This window comes from Castor canadensis, chromosome 4, assembly GCF_047511655.1.
Source record: "Castor canadensis chromosome 4, mCasCan1.hap1v2, whole genome shotgun sequence".
Classification (NCBI taxonomy): Eukaryota; Metazoa; Chordata; class Mammalia; order Rodentia; family Castoridae; genus Castor; species Castor canadensis.
The window spans coordinates 103346363-103359487 of NC_133389.1; the positions used below are offsets into that span (position 1 = coordinate 103346363).

General features: G+C 36.0%; 1 protein-coding gene across 2 annotated transcripts in view; it reads left to right on the forward strand.

Annotated features, from left to right (window-relative positions):
- Acvr2a (activin A receptor type 2A) overlaps positions 1-9887 on the forward strand; it is an 83523-nt gene extending 73636 nt beyond the window's left edge. For both annotated transcript variants that reach the window (XM_074070711.1, XM_020167957.2), the window contains 3 exons: positions 1399-1537; positions 5104-5234; positions 6165-9887. In XM_074070711.1, the coding sequence (XP_073926812.1) occupies positions 1399-1537; positions 5104-5234; positions 6165-6359 (465 nt within the window). In that variant the 3' untranslated portion in view covers positions 6360-9887. The remainder of the gene's footprint in view (positions 1-1398; positions 1538-5103; positions 5235-6164) is intronic.
- The last annotated feature ends 3238 nt before the right edge of the window (positions 9888-13125 follow it).

Sequence of the window (13125 nt, forward strand, 5' to 3'; positions counted from 1 at the left end):
TATTTTGAGAAAAAATTGGGACTCACTCATGCTGTTTTAAATATTCCCCTCCAATTGGGTTACATGATTAGGCAAGAATAAGTTATTGTGTACAGTAGTAAAAACTTTTATCTACAATCATGACTAATTTATGAAAAAGAACATTTTAGACTGAAAGTAGATGAGCCATAATCTCAAAATAAAAGATACTTTGGGTGTCATAAATTTATCTTTAAGAGAAAAGTACAACTAGTTCAAAGTTATTCAGTAGCTAAAAAAAAAAGCTACTTTTTCCCTTCAGCACAATCTCTCCTTACTAATTGAATTAAAAAGTTGAATTTGAGTTTTAGTGGTCTGTCATTACTTTTTAAAAACATCTGCTTCATTTGTGTATAATTGCCCAACTTCTAGTGACTTACAGAGTACAGATCACAGTCATCTAAGGATGGAGGTTTTTGAAAAGACCAATATAGATGCTCCATAGATCTACTAAAACTCAAATATATTTTGGTCTTCCCAGATATCTCACAGTTTTTTTAAGCATTCATATAAGAATATTGTCAAGCACCAGCCAAAGCTAGCTATATTAGCTTAGCATAGTTACAGTTCTAAGAAATACCAAATTGTCTGGGGCAAATACAAAAAAAGGAATCCAAGACAGAAGAATTCATGAATAAATAAATTCATAGACTTTATACAAATAGGATTTAAAAACAATCTATCCTTGGCTAATTCTTTTACAACACATTATGATATTTATTATTAGTGAAGCCTTCAAAAAAGGTTTTTGGTTTTTTTTTTTTGGAGGGGGGTTGATACTGGGGGCTGAGGTCAGGGCCTCATGCTTGTTAAGCAGGCACTCTCCCACTTGAGCCACACCCCCAGCCCTTTTTGCTTTTGGTTACTAGATAGTGTCTCACTTGCCTGGACCACGAGCCTAGACTGTGTAATCCTCTGTTTATGCTTCCTGCATAACCAGGAGGACAGCTCATGATACCACTCCTGGTTTTTATTGGTTGAGATGGGATCTCATGAGCCTTTTTCTGGAGCTGGTTTTGAAGTTCTAGTATTGCCTGGCCTTAGAGGTTTCTTTTTTAAAGATATAATTCAAACAGTATGCAAAAGTAAATTGAAAAGTAGCTTTTTTTTATTGCATCCTCCCAGCAAGCTGGGGGGGAAGCTTCTACCAGCATAATAATATCTGTTGATATAAATATTTTAAGTCTGTGCAAGAATGATTTATATATATACACATACACACACACATACATACGCACACATACACACAACCACACTCACACACCCTATAGTCTGATTAAATAAACCATATATGGTTTTGATTCTTTTTTACAAAATCATAAAATATTAGTTCATAAAGTTAATTAAGTGAGTACTCTTTGCTTTTAAAATCTTTTTCAGGTTGGTACCCGGAGGTATATGGCTCCAGAGGTATTAGAGGGTGCTATAAACTTCCAAAGGGATGCATTTTTGAGGATAGATATGTACGCCATGGGATTAGTCCTGTGGGAACTGGCTTCTCGCTGTACTGCTGCAGATGGTAAGGGAAAAGTATTTTTTAAAAAGTACATATACTACATTTATGAAAAGGTATGATTACATTTAAAGGTAACAAAGTATAATTTCTTTTTAATGGACTCCAAAAGATTGAAGAGAGAATTAAGGATATGGGAACAGGGAGGGTGGCGAAGGAGAGGAAAGGAACTGGTATGTATTGATCCTTTCCTGTTGCCTAGATGGTTTGCTAGATACCTCACATTCCTTTAGCTTATTTCATAAGATAGCTTTGGAGGTAGTTGTTTGTTCTACAGTTGAGTAAATTAAAACATAGAGAAATTAAGTAGTTTGACCAAGCTGATAAAAGGTGAAACCTAGATTTGTAACTCTAATGCTGGTGTAGGGAGGGGGCTATTCCCTTGGTTAGATTGGTTCTGCACCTTAGATTCTCAAGTCAACTCTGTTGATGAGACATGTATGTAGAGTAGGAGGGACTTTGACTGCCTTAAGAGACACCCAGGCTGAGTCTGTTCAGTACTTGACTTACTAGCATATACTTAAATACCCAGATTAAATGTACATTCTGTCCCCAAACACACAGAACTGTGAGCATGCTTTTGGATGTACTGTAGGTTAATTCTGTCTCCGTAAAGCTTTGAAGGTCTGACCTGCTGTGGAAAGTATTGTGAACATTTGTCAAAGTATCTACCACAGCACTTTGGTTTTTAAAGGGTTCATTTTTTATTATTGAGGTTCCTGCTTAAGTCATATTAAATATTTGTAATTTATTGACAGTATAAAACTGCATAGTATATTCCCAGGGTGACAAAGCTGGTGTTCTGAGTACTGTATCTTTAGTGCTCCATTTGTCTTCAAATATTGTGGTACTTTTTTAGATAAGGTAGATCCTGATTACTAAATTCCCAAGCATATGTAATGATTTGTTTTTTAATTCCAATTTATACTTGTCTAAAAACTTCCTCCAGTTATGTAAGACCATAGAAGAAATTATGTTGAATATTTAAAAGGTATAGCGAACTTAATCTATGCTGCTAAGAATCACTTATACTGTGAAAGGCTCTTAGTGCAGGACAAACTACCTCTGAAATAAACAATTTGATTTAGGGTACTAGGCTTTTAAAGCGAACTTAGAAACAGACAGCCATTCATTTTTCCAGAATTGAAAACTAGGAAATGTTGAAACAATTTGGGAATAATTTTAGCTTTGAAGTCTAAAAGATGAGTAAGCTGTTCAGTGTATTTTGACTTAAAAGTAAAGAAAGGTGTATTACATTTATTATGTGCATTTATGGAAGCAGAAGTAGGTCAGATGGCATGTTATAAGAAATATAGTTCATAATACAGATTCTCAATAGCAGAGAATCTGACTTTACAGTTAAAGAAAATATATTCTGGAGTAAATATGTAACTCTAGCGTAGTAGTATAACTCTAGCCCAATGTCTGAAACATAGGTATTCAGTAACACCTTCTTTTTTTTTTTTTTTTTTAAGATAATAAAGATTGATATTTATCACAATAGAATTACACCTTGAGGGGCGAGGTGAGCAGTTCAGGGAAAGACTGAGTGCCTGAAAGCTCTGGGGGTTTGGGGTTTTATCCAGTAGAATGGGGTTACCAGGTGGTAAAAAATCAGGGCTCTCCCCAGCAGGTTTGGCCACTGAAGAGACACTGCCTGGACATGGGAAGGCATAAGAAGGCATACACCTGCTCAATGAATATAATACCTGAGGAATGGAAGGGAATATTGTTGGTTTTAGAAGAGAGATTGCTTTGTGGGAAAAGGGATTTCTTTCTTCTCTTTCTTTTTTTGGTACTAGGGTTTGAACTCAGGGCCTTGCACTTGCTAGGCAGGTGCTCTACCACTTGAGCTGCACCCCTAGCCTTTTTTTGGTTTAGTTATTTTTTGAGGTAGAGTCTTATGTTTTTGCCCAGGCCAGTTTGGTCCATGATCCTCCCACTTAATGTTTCCTGTGTAGCTAAGATGACAGGTGCATGTCACCAAGTCCAGCTCTTTTTGATGAGATGAGGTCTTGTGAACTTTTTGCCCTGGCTGGCTGAAATCACTATCTCCTGAATTCTGCTTCACGAGTAGCTGGGAGTATAGTCATGAGCTGCCATAACCATTTATCAGGGGAATTTGTATGGGAAAGAAAAGAATAGATGCTGACTTTTCTTAAATGTTTTGTGTGTGTTATGCAGAAATCAGGGCCTAAGGGAGAGTGTGGACAACATTACTAAAGTAGGTGCTTTTGAATTTGTCATTGTCTAGTTCCTCAGTGATCCTAGACTTTACTGTGCATACTGAACATTTGAGAATCTTGTTCAAATTCAGATTCTTAATCAGTAGTCTGGGTCAAGGCCTTAAGAGTCTGCATATTTTACAAGCTACCAGTTAATGTCAATGCTGCTGATTTGTGGACCACACAAAGGTTGAAAAGATACCTTAGAATGGCAATACTTTGAGTCATGGCAGACTGTCCAGCTACCAAGGATTTACATGGAGTTGAGTTGGGACTCTGGATTCATTGTCTATCCAGGTATATTGGTACATTTCAGGACCTTGCACAGGCTTATGTCTATGTACACATACCTCTCTGGTCAGTGAAATTGCTCAGTAATGACCTGTTTCTGTCAGGGGAAGATGAAGCAGGGATTAAAATCACAGACTTCAGAATCAGAGATAGATGCAAACACATATAATGACTGTGTGCCCTTGTGCAAAATTTCTCACCTTCTTATTTGCAAAGTATTGGTTATGTTCACCTTCACTCTGAAGTTAAAATGACAGTAAATAATATATGTAAGGCTTCTGGTCAGGATAAGTGCTTATCGAATACTAGTTGTTAACTCCTAAATGCATTTTCCTATTTGAGTAGGCATAAGAAGAAAGGAATTATTTTATGTTGTTGAATAACTTTTGTTCCCACCCATGAATGGCTGGGAACCCTGGCTGGTGTATATTTGTAGTTAAAAAACCAAATCAAACCAAAAAAAGTGTTCTGGCACTTCTTATAAAGGAGGGTAGAGAACAGGTGTGACTGAGGTGTAGTAATTCCTCATGTGGGGCATGTAGGGGGTTTGAGCATGCCATACAATGAAGATAGTTCTAACAGGTTGAACCCAAAGTCTCCAGAGAAGGAAACACCACTGTCTCTGAATTGCGAGAAGTGAGTCCCTTAAGGTAGGTTGTTGTATCTTTGATTTGCAAATATTTTTCTCTATCTCTTGCATATAGACATTCCTGATACAGTATTCCTAAACAGCTGGGTGTCGGGGCACAAACCTATAATTCTGAAACTTAGGAGGCTTAGACTGGAGGATGACAAAGAGGGGCCAGCCTGGGCTATATATAGCAAGACCCTGTCCAAAATTAGCTTCTAAACAACACTTAATAGAGTTACATAAATCAGACTTTTTGATTTGTCATAAATTAAGAGTTTGGCCATACTGTGGAACAAGTACAGTTTATTCTTGTCCTGTTGTTAACATCATATAGCATTGGAAAAGGTGTATATCTTAGACAGCTTGTACCAGTCAGGAATATTTTAATTAAAATGACTACTTTTTTCCTTTTTTGTATATTTCAGGACCTGTAGATGAGTATATGTTGCCATTTGAGGAGGAAATTGGCCAGCATCCATCTCTTGAAGACATGCAGGAAGTTGTTGTTCATAAAAAAAAGAGGCCTGTTTTAAGAGATTATTGGCAGAAACATGCTGTACGTTACACAATTACTTTTCATTTAAAATTCAAATAAAACATCTTTCAGAGGAGTCACTTATTTTCTGTTTATTTCTGTCCTGGGAAGATTTTGGGGGAGAATTTTGTATGATCTTCACACAGGATATTTTGTACTAGAGTTCTAGAGGTGGCAGAATTAGGGCTTTGTATACCTATACCCACCAGGGAAATTTTGAAGTCATGGAGCCATACAAGGCTCTCACTTCAATGGTCTGGTGCAAATGAGTGTCTTGTATTTGGAAAGCTTCCTAGAGAAATGAGCCTGGCTCTGGAACCCATAGATAACTAGATAGCCTTGCTGCTGGAAGGTAACTGCCGTGATGGAAGGCAACCAACCTTCCAACATGATACCATTTTAAAACTTGTTTTCTCCTCACCATGGGAGTCTAAGTCTTCTGAATTTGGGCTTAGAAGACTCTGAAGTTCTAAAAGTTAGAGACTAAGCAGAGGATGGAACAGTACAGTATTGCTTTGTCTAAATATAACTAGAAACATGGATTAAAGCAGGTAAAGAATCTTCAAGGATGGATTTCTAATCTTGTATTTAATTGCAAGATAGATATGCTGATACTAACGAAAAAAGTGATAAAAATTGCTGTATCACTCACATTAGCTTTGGTTTTGAGTCCAGCTCAAAAGTTAATATTGAAATGAGTTGGTTTATGAGAAATATGGACAGGTAGTTTTGGAACTTAAACTCCTGTTGTGAGTTTCCAGTGCTTGAAAAAATTACTAGTGCTTTTCTTCATGATGTTGAAACTCAATAAAAGTATTGACAAATAATGTTAAGCTTTGATAACCTTGAAATTTCTTTGACCCACACATAGCAATTTTTTCAATGATATTTTCGTTTCCTAATAGAAAACAAAAATTGTTGTGGTGTTTGACTGTTTTTTTCTCCTCTTAGGGAATGGCAATGCTCTGTGAAACGATAGAAGAATGTTGGGATCATGATGCAGAAGCCAGGTTATCAGCTGGATGTGTAGGTGAAAGAATTACCCAGATGCAAAGACTAACAAATATCATTACCACAGAGGACATTGTAACAGTGGTCACGATGGTGACAAATGTTGACTTTCCTCCCAAAGAATCTAGTCTATGATGGTTGCACCATCTGTACACACTGAAAAGTGGGACTCTGAACTGGAGCTGCTAAGCTAACAAAATTGCATACAGTTTATTTTCTGTGTGAAACGAGTAGGATGTCTCCCGGAAATGTAAGAAAGCAGCCCCTTGTTGAAAAACGTGGCTTTGGGAGACTTACTGGATTGCCAGCAGCACAGATGTGAAGGACATGAGACTAAGAGAAAAGTTCAAACTCTATAAAGAAACTTTTGAAAAAATGTACATGAAGAATGTGCCCTCTCCAAATCAAGGATCTTTTGGACCTGGCTAATCAATCAAGTGTTTGAAAACTGACATCAGATTTCTTAATGTCTGTCAGAAGACACTAATTCCTTAAATGAACTACTGCTATTTTTTTTAAAATCAAAAACTTTTCATTTCAGATTTTAAAAAGGGTAACTTGTTTTTATTGCATTTGCTGTTGTTGTTTCTATAAAAGACTATTGTAATGCCAATATGACACAGCTTGTGAATGTTTAGTGTGCTGCTGTTCTGTGTACATAAACAGTCATCAAAGTGGGGACAGTAAAGAGGCTTCCAAGCATTACTTTAACCTCCCTCTCAACAAGGTATACCTCAGTTCCACGGTTGCTAAATTATAGAAATTGAAAACACTAACAAAATTTGAATAATAAATTGATCCATGTTTTATAACAAGCTATTACAAATTCACTGTGTTATTTAAGAAAAAAAGGTAAGCTATGCTTAGTGCCAATAATAAGTGGCCATTCATAAAGCAGTGTTTTAGCTTTTCTTGTGCTGGCTTGTAACTTAGGGAAAAAGTGCTGTTTTTTTGAAATGAAAAAATGGTGTAATTCCCTCCCCCCTTCTCCCCATATGTTAAAGCTTCATCTTATATTCAGGTCCCAAAATATTGCATACTTACCTAAGTATTTATTACTTTTTTTTTTTTTTAAGGTGTGCTGTGTTTGGGGAGTATTTGAAAATTTAAAGCATGATTTAAATTTTTTTAAGTGAGCTGTGACACTGGAAGGCTCTTCATTTTAACTTTTAAAATAGACTTCCCCCCATTTACATATGTAAAACTGTAGTGTATTTCTTTTCATCAAACAGTGTGTGGGACATTCTTTATCACTGTTTTAGGATCACCTCAGGAAGTGTCAATACCCAAAATTCTTCACTTTCTGCTTTGAGACTTGGAACTTTACCACTATACTTCTGATTGGTGCCATCTTGTCAGAGTAATATTTGATGTCTGTGATGTGTAAAGAATTACCTTAAAATACAGATATTAACCTTTAGGCACAGATTTCAGATATTACTGCTTCAAAACAAATCAGGGATAACAAGTTGAACTTAAAATATGCAATGACATTTAGAGTTAACCAATGTTAACGTAGGTAACACAGCCTACTCTCCTCTCCAAAATTACTTTCACAATTAACCTTTGACATTCATTTAGGATAGTTCATGCCTTATCCATGCTAAGAAAATGGAATTGATGGTAGGTAAGTGCCAAAGTGCTTTTTAAAACAACCTTACCTTGGAGTATAATTGAATTCCTCAAGTATATTACAGGCCAAAGTAAAACATTAATTTCCTGAGTTTCTACATTACTAACCAACAAATAGCCAGTATTATGCTATTACTTTTTGTCAGGTCATTTTAAAGTCCATACATTAATTTTATAAATGAACTTTTTACATGTCGTTATCAGGAGCTCACTGTGAATGTGTTAACTTCAAATGGTTATTTACACAGTACACTACATTTTACATATAATATGTACTTAATCTCTGGGAAGAATAAATTATATTATTTATAAACAATAGATAGGTCAACAGGCTCTAAGCAGGGAGGGAAAGAAAGAATACCATTCTCATCTGTGTGCCACACACCATACTTGTTTGTGTTCTTCATGTAATATGTGTCCAAGGTCTCATTGTATTCTTAAGATTTCTAATTTTAATGTTTACCATTTTTAGTTTAAAAAGTACTTGGCCTCTCAAATTCTTTATGGGTTTGTTTCCACTTGGAAACTAATCAAGAGAACAATAGATAACATGCATACAAAAATTGTTGATCTCCTAAAGGTAAATTTCTATCTGTTGCAAACAATTTTCTTTTTAAGTTAAAGAAATTTAAACAAAAATAAGGGATACTATGATGAATGTGTGGCTTAGGAGAACACTACATACAAATTTTAAGACCAGTATTTACAATATAAGATGTTTCATGTTAGGAAAAATTTTTAGAATTCTTGGGTATTATACTTAATTCTAGCTAACCAATTTTATCATTTTGAGAACTACATTAATAGAAAAACTTTTTGTAAGCAGTAAAATAAGAGTGTTCCAGTGACTACCTGTCCTTATACCTAGTCTTGTTAAAACTTTCTTTTGCAGGGCATTTTAGTATTTAGTTTACAGTCAGTGCAGAGTGGGCAAGTTAACAAAAACTTTGAGCTAGGGTACTGGATAAAAGAAAGATCAAGGAATGAGAAAAATGGTGATTTATTTGGGGGCAAACCGAGACCCCAATGACTTCTTCTCCTCATGTGTATGGTGCTCCTCATGATTTGTCCTATACTTCACCTTTCTGGTAACGCATCAGAACTGCTGCTCTAACTTACAGTCTTTATCTTGCCCCATGTCCCATGTAAGAAATGCTTTATGATCAACTGCCATAGGATTGATGGTTAACCAGTGTTTGGCTTTATTCAAGTCCATGCCCTGCACAGATCTTGTATGTACTTAGATGCTAGGAAGTTTTTAGCATGTGATGTGTGATTCTTGTTCCAATGTTTATTACAGGTACCTTGTGAAATCCAGAACAGAGACTGTGCCTAACAATTACTGGTCCCATGACCATGCACTAACTTTCATGGTGACGTTTTGAAAATATAATCAGGAAAAACATCCAACACCTTTGGAATTTAAAAATGGAATCAAACGTCACAAAATTAAAAAAATTTCTGCCTCCTTTCCTCAGCCCTGAATAACAGCCACGTTTAAGGAAAATGCAGGTGGTTGAGAAAACCCCCTGGCCAGATGGTAGTTTAGTGGAATAAACTGATTACTGTTTTTTAAAAAAATGCTTCATCACAGATATTTTCCAGTTTCTCTTTTTTACTTTTTTGAAAAATTACTTTTTAGGAACATTTGGTATAATGTGCATAAAATTATTTACAATTTATGGGCAAAATGATACAAGTAGCATCTTGATTGAACATCATTTACCTCAGATATTCAACCAGCAGTACGTTTTTTATGCAGTCTCAACCCATATCCTATTTGTTACCTCTCAAAATATAGGTAAGCAATTATTTTAGCTTTACTCTGTATTTCTTGTCAGTGTTTTCGGCACAGGTTGTTGTACTACTGTCAAATTGTACTTGCTATTTTTTTCTGCAAGTATTTAACAGAAAGCTAAAAAAAAAAATCCCCCCCAAACCCCACCTTGAATAAGTGATTGTTAAATATTGTACAAATAAAATGTATGCTATCCCCATTCCATCCCCAGCTTAAATAAAAAATGAATATGATATGATTTGCATATGCAGTTTTTCTTTAGCTGTATGTTCTTAAAGAGGGGAGTAGTAGCTTTGTAACGTATAATGAGGCTTCCACCTTGAGATATGCAAGAGTGGGGGCAGTGGTGAAAGCAGGGACATTTGTCAATTGTGGCACTGACTTCCTTTGTCATCTAAGCAGATTATATATGTGGAATCCAGAGGTTTGTTAGCATTGTCATATGCATGCTAACGGATTCTGTTTTTTCAAAATAAAGACAAAGGAAAGGACAGCACTTAGGTTAACATGCTTTGAAAGAACCTGCCATGCTTTCTAAATCAAATGAAAATGCAAATCATACTGGAATGAGTAGGAGATCTCTGCAGAAGGAGAGAATCATTTTCCATAGCGTGTTCTGCAAAGCATTGGTTCTTTAGGAAGCTAATAATAGATACTATGTTTTCAACATACAAAGCATTGTCATACGTAAGTTTGGCCAACAGATTTTTCTCCAAGCCATGCACATACGTGTGAATCCGAGAGGTCTTTTTAACAGGATTCTGTGTTTGGTAGGCCAGGGAGGGGATGTGAGTAAAAACTGAATTGAAGTTGTTACTTGTCATTTGATTTTCAGTCTGATGACCTGGAGCTTGTGAGTGTTTGGCTACATTTCCTCTAGTGAGTGAAGAAAATTAAGCCATGCTTAAGTTTACATTATTCTTTCATTTTTTTTTTAAGTAGGGCTTTTCAGATTTAGTTTTTATTTTACTAACACAGTTTAATCAATTTGTGAACTGAAGTATATTCAAAAATTTTGCAAGTACATTTCAGCTTCTTTTATGAACCATGAATATGAAATATGTATGAATAGGAAGGGGTATCACACCTCACTTCTACAAAAATGCCTTTGTGGTACAAGCATACACTTCACTTGTATTACTTTTGCTAACTTACTTTTTTTCTAACTTATTTTGTATTTACCACAGTCACTGAAAATGAAAACTCACCTGGACTCTGGGATTTTTAATCTGTATACCTGGTTCTTGATGGTCTTCTGTAGTTCTTATGTAGCCAGGGAAACACACAAGGGCGCTCAGCTTTTAAGTAGCATTTCAACCTAATAAAAATTTGCAACACTCAAATCATTTCATTAGGGTCTTATCTTGTAAGGCAGATGGTACTTTCCTAACACATAGAAAAGAATTTTTTAAAAAGAAAAACTACAGCTTAGTGTGTAAAATTCTCCTTCTAAAAGAAAGTACTCTGGCAAAATAGCAACTACAAATGTATGGACTATGACATAGAACCAGTATACAAGCCTTTGCCTTAATGAGACATTGCTGAAAAATAAAGCACAGTGATCTGAAGACTTAAAAGGCTGAAAACTTTTTGTGGGGAAGGAAAAACTACAGAATAGGTTATATCTAAAGAAGTGTTCCTTTTATGCACAAAAATCTTATATTCTACTTCATAGCAAAGATTTCTTAAAAGCCAAATTATTTGTTACAGCAAACTTTGGTAAGGAACCCATTGTTGATCTTTAGTTCTTAGTAGCATGGACTTTGTTATCAAACCTGAGTTGAATTCCAGGGGTCTGTCAGCCATTCCCAACCTGTCATTTTGTACACTGCCATTATTGTGTGTTTTCTAATCTATAAATAATAGTACTAAGCCTCATAGGACTTCTGACAGTTAAATGGCTTTTATATACACACACATTTTTTTTTTTTTCCTTTTTCTTTTGGGCAGTGCTGGGAACCAAGGGCCACTGAGCAACATCCCCAGCCCATTAAATGGATTATAAATTGCACAAGGATAGGGGACTCTCGTGTTTTGTATACCCTGTGACATAATATGCAAATACTCTTGAACAAACGAAGTTACTAGTACTTAATGAATCTTACTAAATTTCATTTTAAATATAACCTGTGTTATTGATCCCTGATTTTTATCTTTTTTTTTTTTAAATTCATGTGTACATACAATGTTTGGGTCATTTCTCCCCCCTTCCCCCCATCCCCTCCCTTAGCCACCCCACTCCATCCCTCTCCCCCCATACCCCCTCACTACCAGGCAGAAACTATTTTGCCCTTATCTCTAATTTTGTTTAAGAGAGAGTATAAGCCATAATAGGAAGGAACAAGGGTTTTTGCTGGTTGAGATAAGGATAGCTATATAGGGAGTTGACTCACATTAATTTCCTGTGTGTGTGTGTTACCTTCTAGGTTAATTCTTTTTGATCTAAACTTTTCTCTAGTTCCTGGTCCCCTTTTCCTATTGGCCTCAGTTGCTTTTAAGGTATCTGCTTCAGTTTCTCTGCGTTAAGGGCAACAAATGCTAGCTAATTTTTTAGGTGTCTTACCTATCCTCACCCCTCCCTTGTGTGCTCTCGCTTTTATCATGTGCTCAAAGTCCAATCCCATTGTTGTGTTTTCCCTTGATCTAATGTCCACATATGAGGGAGAACATACGATTTTTGGTCTTTTGGGCCAGGCTAACCTCACTCAGAATGATGTTCTCCAATTCCATCCATTTACCAGCGAATGATAACATTTCGTTTTTCTTCATGGCTGCATAAAATTCCATTGTGTATAGATACCACATTTTCTTAATCCATTCGTCAGTGGTGGGGCATCTTGGCTGTTTCCATAACTTGGCTATTGTGAATAGTGCCGCAATAAACATGGGTGTGCAGGTGCCTCTGGAGTAACCTGTGTCACAGTCTTTTGGGTAAATCCCCAAGAGTGGTACTGCTGTTGATCCCTGATTTGTAAGTAGGTGCTCTGACTGACATTCCATATTTTTCATAGGGAATTACTTTTTAAAACAAACATTGCCAAAGAGTTACCATTATTTGTGGGAAGGCGCATGTTAAAAAGACAAATTTGGATTCTAGAGTAGTTCCTAGAATCTTATTTTTTTAAGAAATCCTACAGGAGATTCTGATGTAGGTGGTATGAGTACCACATTTTGAGAAATCTGAAAGACAATTCAAGTTTCCTGACTTCTTCCATATGAATCACCCTCTGGCTAAACTGGTCAGTCTTCTGAAGTAGAAACCTGGTTATCTGCAGTAGAATCCAAAATTTTCATGTGTACAGGGGAAAAACCCAACAAATCAAACATAGCACCCCTACTGGAACCAAAGAGTACTTATTATATCTCAATTCTTACCACTGTTTTTGAACTGTTTACATTTAAGGTTTGGAAAAATACCTGGTGCTTCGTTGAAATGACCTCTTCAAATGGACCACATAAATACTTCACAAG